Genomic DNA, 15659 nt, shown 5'->3' with positions numbered 1-15659 from the left:
GGGAGTTGAGTGGGGAATGGACTGTAATTCATAACAGGGATAAAAAAAGAGGGAGAAGGTTTTGGAGGTGGCAGGGATGGCACTGCTGGCAGGGGGTGGCACATCCTGGGGGCTGTCACCGCAGTGTCCCGGGGGCTGTCACCGCCGGTGCTCCGGGAGCCCGGCCCCGTTCGGTTCCCCCCGGCCCCGTTCGGGTCCCTCCTGTCCCGTTCGGGTCCCCCCCGCCCCGTTCGGGTCCCCCCGGCCCCGTTCGGGTCCCCCCGGTCCCGCTCAGCGCCCCCCGCCCCACCGGGCTCGGCGGGACGCGGCAGAGGAGCGGCGGGGCCACCAGGGGGCGCTGCTGCCCGCCGGTCCCGCGGCTCCGGGGCGGGAACGGGAACGGCCGGGACCCCACGGGACAGGGACCGGGACAGGGACCGGGACAGGGACTGACATAGGGACAGGAACCCCTCGGGACAGGGACCGGGACCGGCACAGCGACAGAGACCCCTCGGGACAGGGACCGGGACTGGCACAGGAACCCTCAGGATAGGGACTGGCACAGGGACCGGGACGCCTCGGGACAAGAACCGGGACCGGCACAGGACTCCTCGGGGCAGGGACTGACACAGGGTCAGGGACCCCTCGGGACAGGGACCTCTCGAGATAGGGACCGGGACTCCTCGGGACAGGGACCGACACAGGGAACCCTCGGGCAAGGACAGATACAGGGACTGGGACCACTCGGAATGGGACCAGCACAAGGACTGGGACTCCTCGGGACAGGGTCTGGGACTCTTCGGGCCAGGGACTGACACACGGTCTGGGACCGCCTGGGTCACCCCAGGAGCACGCGGCCGTGCCCGGTGACACCGGTTATCCCGGGAATGGCACCTGCACCTCACCCACACCGGGACAGCCAGAGCAGGAGCAGCCTCACACCCGGGCCGGTGTTTGCAGAGGGAACGGAAGCAGCACCGACTGCGGCTGATCCCCTTTCCTCCCTGCCTGCCTCCTGCACTCAGGCTCATTTCGGTTTCGTCCTGCACTTGGGCTGATCCCGTTTTCCTCCTGCACTCGGGCTGATTCCGTTCTCCTCCTGCACCTGGGCTGATTCCGTTCTCCTCCTGGACCTGGGCTGATCCCGTTTTCCTCCTGCACTTGGGCTGATCCCGTTTTCCTCCTGCACTTGGGCTGATCCCGTTTTCCTCCTGCCTCCTGCCAGGACTGCAAGTGGAACACACCGAGCCACAGGAGCTGTAAGCAGCACACCAAGGCTGGCCTAAGATACGGCATCACTTGTCCAAAATAACTCTGATGGAAAGCTGCAGGAGGTCAGGAACAACTTAGGATGAACGGGCAGCAGAGTCCTACAAAACTCCCCTGGACAAAACCCCAGAGCCTCGCGAGCTGTGCCGAGGTCACACCACAGCCTCAGGTGGGAACTTCTACCTGTGCTTCACCTCCTGGGAAACTGCGACCTCCTCGGAGTCCTGTCTGCACAAACAGCCAGCACAACGCTCTGCTAACACAGCTGAGACATGGGAAATGCATAAAAAACCAACACAACCCTCTGCTAACACAATTCACACATGGACAATGCACAAACAGCCAACACAACCCTCTGCTAACACATCTCAGACATGGGAAATGCATAAAAGCCAACACAACCCTCTGCTAACACAATTCACACATGGACAATGCACAAACAGCCAGCACAACCCTCTGCTAACACATCTCAGACATGGGAAATGCATAAAAAACCAACACAACCCCCTGCTAACACAATTCACACATGGACAATGCACAAACAGCCAACACAACCCACACATCTAACGGGAAATGCATAAAACCAACACAACCCCTGAAACACACATGGGAAATGCACAAACAGCCAACACAACCCTCTCCTAACACAACTCAGACACGGGCAAACCCTGCAAATATCTGCCAATATTGTAAAAAGAATTTGTTCTACCAGTTAGGCCAGGTTTCTGTTCAAAATGTGGAGCTGAGGTAGATTTTCCACACTGAATACTCTCAAATAAAGCATCACAATCATTCCCTATGGATCCAAAAGATCCATTCTGGATGGGTTCCCTGATGCTGATCCCTGACTGCTTATTCCAAGTCTCTGATCCAGCACCACCACACACCTAAACTGCATCTGGTTTTATAAACAAACAACCTTTGATGCACCAAAGGTTTTCCCTCCATCTGTGCCTTTCCTTTAACCTTAAATCCATGGTCATGGATTCAGAATGACCATTTGGCACCATGGCTAAAACCAAAACACCCCAAACACAACATGCAAGCTGACATGGATCTGAAAACCCCCAACTCTGGCATTTGTCTTTCCTGGGGCTTTTTACCAGACGTGGTTTAAGTTTTCCAAGTGGTGTGGGGCTCCTTGGGAATGAGCTGGACCCCAACCCAAATGCCAGCCTCACAGAATATGCAGGTTCCAGGTGGGAACGCCCTGCCTGGAAGTGACATCCCAGCCTGAGGAATCACTCCAACTTCCTGGGGCAGGGAGCAGGCAGAGCCGTCACAGAAAACATCTCTGCTCTCCCCTTCCCTTGGGTTATTCCTCACACAAACCCAGGTCAGATCACTCACTCCAATGGAAAAAACATCTCTCAATTCTCAGGTTCCTACAACCAATTCACTCCTCAGAACCCTCTGAGTGACGCAGCACTTGGAATTTCTCTTCCCGTCACTGCAGGAGAAGCAATCTCATGGTTCTGCTGCCTTCTCCACACTCCACACTCCACCTCAAGTAATTTCAGTACCAGCACAAAGAAATATGACTTTGTCAAAGATACAGCTGTACTTAAAATAAAGAAGGAAAACATGAACCACCCCAAATCAAGAGAAACTCCCTGTCCACACACAGGTGTGCAGAGCAGAGGAGGTGGCAGCAGGCACCAGAGCAGGAGAATCCCATGGGAAGGAGAAAGATCTGAGCCAGGAATGTGAGGAGGGATTTTTCAGTCCTGGCTGGCAGCTGGTTCTTGCTCTGTGAAATATCAGTCACAAGTGGCTTTGGACAATGATTTAAACACTAAGGGAGAATGCAGGCAAGAAGGGAAGGGAGAAGCAGCTCAGGCTTCCTTCACACACTGGAAGCAGGCAGGAGCACCAGCTGCACTTGCCCTTTGCAGGTTATCTTTTCTTTTCCTTAATATTATGCAAATGACAAGCTCCTGTTCCTGCTCCTCCTGTTCCAGTTTTGCTCGAGGCTGTCAGATGCATTTCCCAACTATGAATAAATCCAAAATTTCTAGGTTTGGTCTCAGGCATCCCCAGCATCAACCCCAGCTGTTCTGAGGTGTTGCAAGAGGCCTCGAGGCAAGGGTTGAAAGCTCTGTTGTAGCAGAGATTGTCAAATTACCAAAATGGAGTTACAAAAGGAATAGGAAACGTTTTCTTAAATGGAAACATTACTCGCAACAGTAGCAGCAACAGGTGGTCTGAACCAAACCAACCAAACTTCAAACATGGCTTGGAAAATATCAAAAATCGTGAAAATTTCCTTCATTTCTCTGGAAAACTAAAATTGTATGGAAAAAGCAAAGACCTTTGCATGAGAAAGCAAAGGCTTAGCATGTAAGGAAGCAAGAGGAGCTTCTTGGGAGGAGGGACAGAGTGCTGTGGGTGGCTCTGGGGGAGATCTCATGTCAGTCTGTGCTGACTGCAGGAACAGAGCTCTTGGTGAGGACAGGGGCAGGGCAGGACCCCAGAATGATCCCTGCAGAGCCCAAACCTCACCTGCCTCTGTTCCAGCTGTGTTTGGTAAAATAGAACCTAGAACCCAGCAAAACTCATGGAACAGAGCTCTTGGTGAGGACAGGGGCAGGGCTGGACCCCAGAATGATCCGTGCAGAGCCAAAACCTCACCTGCCTCTGTTCCAGCTGTGTTTGGTACAAAAGGACCCAGAAAAACTCATGGACAGAGCTCTTGGTGAGGGCAGGGGCAGGGCTGGACCCCAGAATGATCCCTGCAGAGCCCAAACCTCACCTGCCTCTGTTCCAGCTGTGTTTGGTAAAATAGAACCTAGAACCCAGCAAGATTCATGGAACAGAGCTCTTGGTGAGGGCAGGGGCAGGACTCCAGCACCTCCAGCACCAACCTCCCCTGCAGAGCGTGTTTTGTACAACAGAGCCCAGCTCACAGGCTCTGGGGGGGGGGGCCACACTATCCCGGAGCCTCCCTGTATTTGGTACAACAGAACCCAGAAAAACTCATGGAACAGAGCTCTTGGTGAGGGCTGGACCCCAGAATGATCCCTGCAGAGCCAGAGCCTCACCTGCCACTCTTCCAGCTGTGTTTGGTACAACAGAACCCAGCAGAACTCATGGAACAGAGCTCTTGGGGGCAGGGGCAGGACTCCGCCATCCTGCAGGCGGCCTCACCTGCCAGGGCTGTTTTGGTACAACAGCGCAAACTCATGGATCCCTTACCTGCAGGGGCGCGGCCTCAGCGGGAAGGCACGGCTCCTGGGGGGGGTGGGCCCGTGTCCTGCCCGCCGAAGAGTCCGGGGCTCTCAGGTAACTTTTTCCGTCCGTTGGTGCTGGCAGAGTTGCTGACTCTGCAGCTGCCTATTGCACTTGTGAAAAGGTTTGTGTGTTCATCGCTGCTGGCTGCCTCCGAGCTGGGAGTGAATCCCCCCAGGGACAGAGCTGGGGAATTTTCAGAGCAGTCTATCTGCAGAGGTGTCTGCAATCCCAGCGCCAAGGAACTGGACTCCGAAGGCTCCCTCCTGACCCACTGCTCATCTCTGCTTAGCAAACCCTTGGAAGGTGATAAGTGAGGACAAGCCATGTGGCATCTGTGTTTCTCTTTGTGTTTGTACCTATCTCCAACAGCCTCCTTGCCAAACCTGTAGCGCTTCAAGGACTCCAGAACCGTTCTGGAGGAGCTGTTGGCCGTGATGGTGTCCATGGAGACCTGGGGCTGCTCGGAGGAGCGGTGCTCCCGGTGCTTGTGGCGGTGCCTGTGCTTGTGTTCCAGCATCCAGCCATAGGCCATCTCTGGGGGGACGCTGGGGTACGTGCTCATGGACAGCAGAGGAGTCCTGCTCGTGGTGAGGAAAGCTTCCTGGCGCAAGAGTTTATGCTTCTTCTTGTGGTATTTGGTGGGGTTGAGGAGCAGGTGGCCTGTATGCATGTAGGAAGGTGGGGGTAGGGGGGTGGTGAAAGAAGGAGAGGGTGGAGGAGGGTAAAGAGTTGGAGGGTACCTTCCATAATAACCTAACCCTATGGGAGCAGCTGCCAGGGGAGAAGGGGAGTAAGGCATGCCGTAGGAGGGGTAGAACCCGGTGCTGGACAGGGGGAAGCTCAGGCTATGCATGAAAGGCATTTCTGCCATAGCTTCCCGCATTTTCGGAGGCCTGCCTCTCTTTTTCTTTAAATCAGGTTTTCTAATGTAGTGCAAAGGATCTAAAGGAAAAGTAGGGTGGGTGTAGAAACTATTGAAATTTATCCTAAAAATGGTAGGCAGCAAATCTCGGGGTATAAAATGGTGACTTCTGTGGGTTATTCTAATTTCACTTAATCGACTTATTAACTCCTCTAACTCAGCGAGGAAATCGGGGTCCTGCCTCCCTCGGAGCTGAGGGTACTTCTTTTTCCTTTTTCTCTTCTGCCTCTTCATCTTGTCGTAGCTGAGGTAATCGTGGCTGCGGCGCTTGCACTTGTGCTTGTGCTTCTCCTTCAGGTTGCTGAGCACGGTGGAGGTCTCAGCTGGGATGAGGGACACGTGGTCAAACGAGTGCCTTTTCTTCTTCTGCCCGCAGAACTTCTCGGCCCGGTCCGAGGTGCTGTTGTTGTCCGTGCCTATCCCGCTGTCACTGGGGATGGTCTCGTCGCTGTGCGACTCGCTCACGGGGGACGGCGTGGCCTCTTTGAGCGACGTCAGCTCGCTCAGGTGGGACGGGGAGTTGGGCAGCAGCGTGGGTGGGGACAACCTCCTCCTCCCCTTGGCCGCTTTCTTCATGGCGAGCGTCTGCACCACGCTGCCCTGCCTGGAGTGGAGGTGCAGGTAGGGCACCGAGCTGGGCTCGATGAAGCCCGCGTCGCTGCTCACGGGGCTCTGCCCCCCGCTCACGGCCGAGGACTGCGAGCACACCGGGGACGGGAGGATCTCCGAGGGGTTCGCTGCCGAGGGCAGCAGGTGGGGAAGGACTTGTCCTAGGGACGTACCAGGAGCTTGCTGGGCAGATTTCTCCAGAACTGTCAGGCTGGCGGCACTGCTGGCTAAAATGCCGTTCAGGACAGCTTTAGGTTTCCTCCCTCTCCTTTTTCCTATGTAAATTGTTCCTTTCTTGCTGACGTTGATTTGCTGGCCTAGTTTTGAACCGAATGTGGCAGCAAGAGTTGACACGGTGTTGTGGAGCTTGGATTGCATCTTCCCTTTGGTATTTGGTTCCACTGTACTGGACAGAATCTGATTCAGGAGTTTCTTTCGCTTCAGAGTTTTCATTTTATTTATTTTTCGAATAATTGTTTTCATTAACTGGCCATTATTTCTCTTGGCAACTTTTCTGTCTGAGTCTACTTCCAAATCACTCATGCTACAAATACTGGGGCTTTGGACTTCCTCTGGCCCCCGGAGCTGGTCCTTCCTCTCAAAGAACTCCCCGGGTCGATGCTGTTCACTTTCAGGCCCCATCTTGCTCGAGTTCTCTGTTCCAACAAAAGGTGCCACAGACAGAATAGGTGGTTTCATTTTTATTGATGACCGAATCTGCCTTTTAGGTCTCCCTCTCTTTTTAGGAAAAGCTTGTCCTGATAAGCTTTGTTTTAGGGAGGGAATTTCGACTTCAGGCTGTAAAATAGGAGGTTCTTGCTCTTCTTTTGACTGCACTGAGAAGACTTTTGATGCTGGGATCTTAAGAGTTCTTTTGGGGGGACCTTCGAGTTCTGGCATTTCCTTGGATTTAGGTCTTCCTCTCTTGGGTTTGTAAATGTCAGTTAAGAAATCATCCGACATACACAAGCTAGAGGGTTGTTTGTGAGAGCTGTAGAACTTCGGAGTTTGTTTGTCAGTCTCAGCCAGCAGTGCCAGGGACTGTCCATTAGCTTCATTCAGCTTTGGCAACTGATGTTTAACAAATTCATGCTCCACAAATGAGGATGATCCGATGTTTTTCAGGAATTTGGCCTGCTCCAAATTACTGCTCGATAGTGCACTGTATGAAATGTTTTTAAAAAGCTCTGACCTTTCTAGTTCCAGACCCTTTGGAGGCCGGCACGTGCTCCTCGACACCACTTTAGTCCATCGTGGCTTCCTTCCTTTTCTTTTCTTTAAAGGTTTTGATTGCTGAGTGCTGCTCAGGTTTTTTGCTCCTTGGCAGGATTTCTCAGATGCAGCTATTGCACCGATCTTGAGGAACTGCTTGCTCCCAAACAAGCTGGTAAAACTAACAACTGAAGGGGTGACAGTAGCGTGGATGCTCGTCTCAGCTGCCAAAATGGGCTTTTTCCCTGTGGGAGGACTTGTTCTTGAAGTTTCCACGTAAGATGCTTTTGAATCACTTAAGTCTTTCTCAGCACCTTTAAAATCAGTGCTGAGGGTGTGGTTCAATGTCCTGTTCAGACTCAGCAGGGAGCTGTCCGAGGAGAAGGGCGTTTTGCCCATGGGATCTGAAATGCCTTCCAAGAGCTCTGCCGTGGAACTTAAGTGCAATGAGTTGGACGCCAGCTGGGAGGAGGCTGTGGAGAGGCTCCTGCTCAGGGTGGGGACAGACACAGTGGGGGAAGGAGATGGGAGATTCCCCTCTCCCACTGCACTGAACGGGGACTTGGCTGTCGACACCTCGGAGGCACCTCCTGTCCTGAAGTCTGGTGAAGTGCAATAAACTGGAGGCTGCTTCTCGTGCTTTGATGTTTCATAAATCCCTTTCTCACTGGATGAGTAGGCATCCTGTGGAACACACATTCCTTCATTGAATATCTCTTTGCCTACATCAGCAATTTCTTTCCGAATTGAAAACTTGTCCAAGATACTTTCTTTGCTCTGTCTCATAATGTGCTTCTCAAAGGTTTTGCTGGTTGTATTTTCCTTCAGTAAATCCGCAGGCTCATGGCTTTCAAGGCTACTGAGGTTTGAATTGCAAGGAAGCTTAAAGGGCTCTGAGGAGGGCACGAGGGAATCTGCTTTCAGAGTTCCAGAGTCCTTGGTAGCCAAACCAGCTGGGCTGCCAATCCCTGCTGGCTTCTTCCCACACTCCTTGCTAACCAATCCCACAGGACTGCTCATTCCTGGCACCTTCCTCCCAGGGTCCTTGCTGACCAATCCCATGGGGCTGCCAATCCCTGGTGTCTTCCTTCCAGAGTCTTTGTTAACCAGAGCTGTGCTGTTCCCAGTCCCTGGCATCTTCCTTCCAGAATCCTTGTTAAGCAGACCTGTAGGACTATTTATTCCCAACAACTTCTTCCCAGCATCCTTGTTAACCAATCCTGCTGGTGTGCTGATCCCTACTGGCTTCTTCAGAGGCTCTTTGCTGGGCAGGGCAGTTGGAGTGCTGATCCCTGGAAGTTTCCTCCCCACATCTTTGCTGATCAACCCAACTGCAGAGCTGGTCACTGGCTGCTTCTTTCCTGAATCCTTGTGGACTAACCCTGTTGGAGTGCTGATCCCTGGAGGCCTCTTCCCAGAGTCTTTGTTAACCAATCCAATTAAGGGGCTGATTGCTTGGGGCTTCTTCCCAGAGTCTTTGTTAACCAATATGGCTGCGCTGCCAATCCCTAATGGCTTCTTCCCTGAGTCCTTGTTCACCAACCCAACAGCAATCCCAGAGCCTGGCAGTTTCTTCACCAAATCTTTGTTAACCAACCCACTTGCAGTTATAGCTCCTGGCAGCTTCTTCCCAGAGTCTTTCACCAAACCAGATGTAGTTCCATTTCCACTTCCAGGCTTCTTCTGCTTGGTTTTGGAAGACTTGGAAGGAGGACAAGTTGCAATAAGTTGAGCCAATTTTTCTGTGACAGTTGTTGCTCCGTTAATTTCTGTTCTATCCTTTAAATCTGAATTATGGCTACTGATAAGGGTCGGAGGAGATGATTTTATATAATCTGTCATTTCAGAATGCAATGGGGAAACTTTCTTAGATAAAGGGGTTGTTTCTACTTCGATACCTTCTTCCACGTGTAACTCAACTGGTGCAACTTCTCCAGCTTTCTTGTAAGACTTGGAAGGGTCCTAAGAGTTAATAAACAAAAAAAGTCTTTAGGAACAAGGGACAAAGTACCACTTTGAGTAACACAGTATTTTTTAATGTTTAAGTGATTAATACTTGCTCTGGTAACAGGGTTACTGTATAAACAGAGGCTTCATGATCCTATTAATTTCAAACCAAACAATAGTAATATCAGTAATTTAAATAATGGCAGAATAAAATAAGCACGTTCAGCAAATAATAGTGATATTCATATTTAAAGCAAAATGTTTTAATGGTGGACACGCTGAGGCTTTGCTGATGTTAACAAAACCCAAACTCCCTCCCAGTCCGGAAATACAAACCATTTAATCTGTCCCCCAATTATTACAAATATCCTCCAAAAATACTGTTGATGTTTATTAATAAAAACTCACTAACAACAAAGTGCTGGGCTATTTATAGTGTGAGAGCACTTGAAGAGCTCACATGGTGCTGAGCAGCAGCTGAGCAGTGCCCTGGAAGGGCTGGCACTGTCACCCTGTCCCTGCACAGCCCTGCTGCCAGCTCAGCCCTGTCCCCACAGCCCCTGCACCAACAGCTTCTCCTCCCAGCACAACACTGACAGTCAGGAAAGGAAGCAAAATAAAATAAGTCAAATTATTCTGTTTGCATGGAGAGGAGAGGTGGTGATAATGCACACAAATGGAATAGCTGAAACTCACGCTTATTTCCAGCTCACACCTAACCAAACTTGAAATTTATTCTGCAAAGGTTAAAATCAAAGCTGCAACACACCATAAATGCTACTGAGAGCATCTCAATAAATTAATCTTTTATTTTGGAAGGACATTCTTTACCCACATCTCTGCAGTGCAGGGCACACATCCACTGCAAGCAGGGGCTGGGGATGGAAGGATATAATGAGAATTATATGATGAGACAATTCTGCCCATGGCTCTGATGTGCCCAGCATCAGAAGGACACGGAACTGCTGGAGCAGGTCCAGAGGAAGCCACGAAGTTGATGAAGGGACTGGAGCACCTCCCCTATGGAGAAAGGCTGGGAATGTTCAGCCTGGAGAAGAGAAGGTTGTGTGGAGACCTCAGACCTTGCAGGACCTGAAGGGGCTCCAGGGAAGCTGGACAGGGACTGCTCATCAGGAACTGCAGTGACAGGACAAGGTGGGATGCCTTCAAACTGACAGAGAGGAAATTTAGGTTGATATATGGGAGAAATTCCTCCCTTTGAGGGTGGGCAGGCCCTGGCACAGGTGCCCACAGCAGCTGTGGCTGCCCCTGGATCCATGGAAGCGCCCAAGGCCAGGCTGGACAGGGCTGGGAGCAGCCTGGGACAGTGGGAGGTGTCCCTGCCATGGCAGGGGTGTGGAATAAGCTGGGCTTTAAGGTCCCCCCCAGCCCAAAGTCACTGCGATGCTGTGATTTTATTCCCAATTTGAAAACCACCTGGGACCTCTCAGAACAAACACTGAATATGGAGTGAAAGACATCAATGGCACAGTTCTTCATCCCTCTGCCATAAAAACTGGTATGGCAATGGCCTGGCTCTTCCAGCACCTGAGCACAGGCTGATCCCAGAGCTGTACCTATGGATGCTGAAGGAAGGGACAGCCTGGATTCCTCTGAACAGCCAACTTTGGTGCTGACCATGAAGGATTTGTTCAATCAGCTGCACTTAACCAGGAATTTGCAGCCTGGATCCAGCTGGACACTGCTGAGATGAGAAGCAGCTGTGTGGGCAATGGGGGAGCCCCTGCACCCCAAATCCAGGGCTGCTCCTTCCTGCAGGGATGGCAGAGGGGGTTCTCTGTGCCCACCTCCAGGCCTGGCACTCACATGGAAACCCCTGAGTCAGCATGACACCACCCTGAGCTCCTGGGATTCCCTGGGGCAGACTCTGAGTGCCAGAGTCACTAATGACTGTTAAAGCCTTCAGAGAGCTGCATCCTCCTCCTACATCCTGAAATTCTGACAAGAACTTCGGAAGAAAAATCTCCTTTGTTCAGCAGACTTCAAAAATCCACCTAAATATTGACTTGGGAATTCAGCTCCTCATGCCTGTATTTACATTCCACATTATTTCTTTTGCTTTCTGCTCCTCCTGGGTGCTCTGCCACCCCTGGGCCAGGCTCTGTGGTGCCCTCGCTGTCACTGCTGGGTATCCAACACCTCTTGGCAGGCTCTGCTTTCCCCTGCTCACCTCCATTTCCAAACAAAGGGCTAGGAAGTTTTGAATAGACACTTAAATAATAAATACATAACTAACAAAACCCTTCCAAACAGCAGCTTTGATCTGAGCAAGATGCCAGGATTCTGAAAACAAGATTTTAGCATCAAACACAGATCCTTTGAAAGCTCAAGCTGTGGGCCCTGGAAAGCTTTTTTCTCATCTAAGGGTGAGTGAGTTTTCCAAGCACACTGGAAATTATTTCAAAGAACATACAGAGCAAAATAGGAAGCATCTAGTGAGATATCAGACAAGAAGTCAAAAAAGTCTGTCATTTTTTCAGCATTTTCAAACCCAAAATTCTTACTGGGGAATATTTTTTCCCCATAAATCTACTTAATAATCAGCATGATTAACAGAAACATTTTGGAGGGAAATTGTGAAGAACAAAATTTCATCCAGTAACTTCTACCAGAAACATCTTGAGATGTTTCCTTTGGAGAAGGTTGCAGTGGCTGCAGAAACATTAAAAAATTCCCAACATCAGCCAGAGAATCAAAGCTTCTTCTTGCAATTCTGTATCATTAAAAATTTCAGATTTTTGGTTGAAGTGAATAGCAGGTACTGCTGCCACTAAGGAGGAATAAGAGTATTGCAGATACCAAAATCAAACTGCAATCATGCACAGCCCCAAAGGTCAGGAATAAAAAGGACATTTTCTGTACAGAGGCAACAGTGGAAGAACTGGACTCCACTGCTCATCCACTGAGGGAATCAGGTAAATTCAACTTCAGCCACATCAGCCCAACTCTCCCAGCACACAGACCCTGCCCTGGACACCCCCTGGAACAAAGCCTGGAACAAACCCCAGGACACCCCAGGAACAAATCCCAGGACAGTCCATGGAACAAACCCTGGAATTACCCCCAGGACACTCCCTGGAACAAAGCCTGAAACAAACCCCAGGACAGTCCATGGAACAAACCCCAAAACACCCCCAGGACACCCCCTGGAACAAAGCCTGGACACCCCCTGAAATAAACCCCAGGACACCCCCAGAACACCCACAGGAATAAACCCTGGAACAAACCCTGGAACAGCCCCAGGGAAACAGCCCCAGGACAGTCCCTGGAACAAACCCTGGAATTACCCCCAGGACACTCCCTGGAACAAAGCCTGAAACAAACCCCAGGACATCCCCAGGACATCTCCTGGAACAAACCCTGGAACAAACCCTGAACAAACCCCAGGACAAACCCCCCCAGAAACAAACCCCAAGACACCCCTGGACACACCCTGAACAAACCCCAGGACATCCCCAGGACACCCCTGGAACAAACCCTGGAACAAACCCCAGGACACCCCCAGGAACAAACCCCAAAACACCCCCAGGACACCCCCTGAAATAAACCCCAGGACACACCCTGGAACAAACCCCAGGGAAACACCCCCAGGAACAAACCCCAGGAACAAACCCCAAAACATCCCTAGGACACTCCCTGGAACAAACCCCAGGACATCCCCTGGAACAAACCCTGGAACAAACCCCAGGACACCCCAAGGACACCCCCAGGAACAAACCCCAGGAACAAACCCCAGGAACAAACCCCAGGAACAAACCCCACGAACACCCCCTGAAATAAACCCCAGGACACTCCCAGGAACAAACCCCAAAACATTCCCAGGACACTCCCAGAAACAAATCCCAGGAACAAACCCCAATTACCCCCAGGACACCCCCAGAACAAACCCCAGATTACCCCCAGGACACCCCCAGGAACAGGAACAAACCCCAGGACACCGCCTGGGAAACACCTCCAGGACACTTTCTAAACTAACAGACAGTTGCCACAGAATTTATTTTACTTTTCTAATTTATCACCTTTACTTAACTTCTGCTGCCCTGTGGATACTTTTGTCTCATGGCTTCTGTCTCATTTGTACACACATGTTTCTGTTATAACTTCTAAATTCTTAATTTATAAACCCTTCACCATCTTATCTATAGTGTCTCATTTATTTAAAGCATATTTTTACTTACAGCTATAGAAATACAAATTTATTATTTTTCTGTTTAATATCTGGTGTGCTGTATTTTTGCTCTATAGTTTCTCACTAATTTAAAGTATATTTTTAGTTAAAGCTATAGAAATAGAAGTGTATGATTTTTCTGTTTAATATCTGTGTATTGTATTTTTACATCAATCCAAGCTTCTCCTAAGGCTGCAAATCAAACCCTTCTGTGCCTGTGGAAGTTTCTGTTTTTCTGATTCCCACAAGTTCCCATGGACCTCTAAATGTTTCTCTGTCTCCTCCTTCTGCAAGCTGGGCTCACAGGGCAGCATCCAGCCCTAAATTCCTTCCTGAGCCCTGCTTCCCTTGGGCAAATGCAGTTTTATATTTATAAAAATATGTATTATATCTCTATTTTAAATATATTTCTATTTATGCTATATTTCTATTTTAAATATATTTCTATTTATACTATAATTGTATTTAAAATATATTTCTATTTATACTGTATTTGTATTTAAAATATATTTCTATTTATACTATATCTATATTTATATTATATTTATATATACTATATTTATACTATATTTATATTATATCCATGCTATATTTATATTTCTATTTATAACTATATTTCTATTAACATGTTTATATTTATATTAACATATTAACATATTAACATATTAATATATTAATGTATTTATATATTTATATATTTATATAAATATATATTTATATATTTATATATTTATATATTTATATTTATATTTATATTTATATTTATATTTATATTTATATTTATATTTATATTTATATTTATATTTATATTTATATTGTGCTAGGGAAGCACAAAGGCAGGTTTTCATCCGACACATTTGTGAGCACTTTGGAAAAAAGAAAACAACATCTCCTGAGTGTTTCACCTGCTCTCTCCTCCTGGCTCTACAAGGAACTGCCTCAATGCTGCAATCAAATGGACAATGCCAGAAAGAAGAAACCAGAAGAGTTTTCCTGGAATTCTGTGCCTTTGCAGCCCAAATTTCAAGGCCTGCTCAACGTTCCTGTGGTGTCAGCTGGAATGAAATGGCCCATCTGGGCACAAAGCTGTTCAAAAGGGTGACATTACACTGCATCAAAAAGCATTTTGTGCTTTAAAAACTGAAACATTTGTTCCTGTGCAATCTTTAGTTCAACCGGCTGGTTTAAGAATCCATCCAATAAAAGTATTGCCCAAAGCAATTGCATAAAACACATTAAGTTCCCATAAAATTGGCATTATTCTTACTTTTGACACTGAGCTGAACTGAAAATTCTGTATCTCTTATGTGAGCATACAGTTTCTAGACTTGCACCATTCATCTGAGGAATAATAATTCCAGGTTATTTTGATAGAAACTATTAAAATTATCAGGTTATAATTGCTGGGGCACAGGTTAGTGGTGGCCTTGGCAGTGCTGGGGGAACAGCATCTTAAAGTTCCTTTTCAACCTGAACAATTCTGTGATTCCAGAATCCTCACAGGCACCAACAGCAAAAAAAATCCCTTTATTCTAAAAAGGGCATCAGGGTTTATTACTACTAGATCATTATTTACTGTCATTATCACTGGTATTTATGTGCAAAAAGGTCAAGGGTAGCTGATCCTTCCTGAGAACAGGGACATCCATCAAGGCTGGTGTCACACTTCTCAATTAAACCCAAGTTACAAAACTCAAAAAATAATAAATAAAATAAAAAATATAAAAATAAAACGAAAAAAAATATAGACTCAAAAATTTAAAAGTTACAAAACTCAAAAAATAATAAATAAAATAGAAATAAAACTATAAAACTAAAAGATAATACAAAAATAAAAATATAAAAATAAAGTATAGACTCACAAATTTTAAAATAAAATATAAAAAATATAAAAATAAAATAAAATATAAAAATATAAATATAAAATATAAAAAATAAAATAAAATATAAATATATAAATATATAAATATAAATATATTAAATATATAAATATAAATATATAAATATATAAATATATAAATATATAAATAAAATAAAAAAAAATTAGTCTCAGCTTCCAGCACCTGAAGTAGATAAAAGGAACCAGCCTGTTCATGCAAATGTTGTTTGGGATTTCTCCTGAGAGCCATTGGCAAGCAATAAGGATTTTTCATGCACATCCACAGCTTTATCCATTATTGGTTTGGCTGTTGTACTTCAGGCCAATGCTCAGAGTAGAATTCAAAGGAGCATTCTGAGAAATCACAGGAATTGCTCTGTAGTTGTGGCATCAACATATTCTAGGCAATCCCCCCAATAAAA

At 47.6% G+C, this 15659-nt stretch overlaps 1 protein-coding gene across 1 annotated transcript in view; it reads right to left on the bottom strand.

The window, feature by feature from the left end:
• ASH1L (ASH1 like histone lysine methyltransferase) overlaps positions 1 to 15659 on the bottom strand; it is a 68982-nt gene that overhangs the window by 39515 nt on the left and 13808 nt on the right. The window contains exons 3-4 of the mRNA XM_030965178.1: positions 4475 to 9184; positions 329 to 340 (exon numbers count right to left, since the gene is read on the bottom strand). Coding sequence (XP_030821038.1) covers positions 329 to 340; positions 4475 to 9184 — 4722 coding nt within the window. The remainder of the gene's footprint in view (positions 1 to 328; positions 341 to 4474; positions 9185 to 15659) is intronic.

The sequence above is a fragment of the Camarhynchus parvulus genome, chromosome 25 (assembly GCF_901933205.1).
Source record: "Camarhynchus parvulus chromosome 25, STF_HiC, whole genome shotgun sequence".
NCBI classification, from domain to species: domain Eukaryota; kingdom Metazoa; phylum Chordata; class Aves; order Passeriformes; family Thraupidae; genus Camarhynchus; species Camarhynchus parvulus.
Note: the sequence above shows the minus strand (reverse complement) of the source record. Positions and strands in the feature narration are given on the sequence as shown.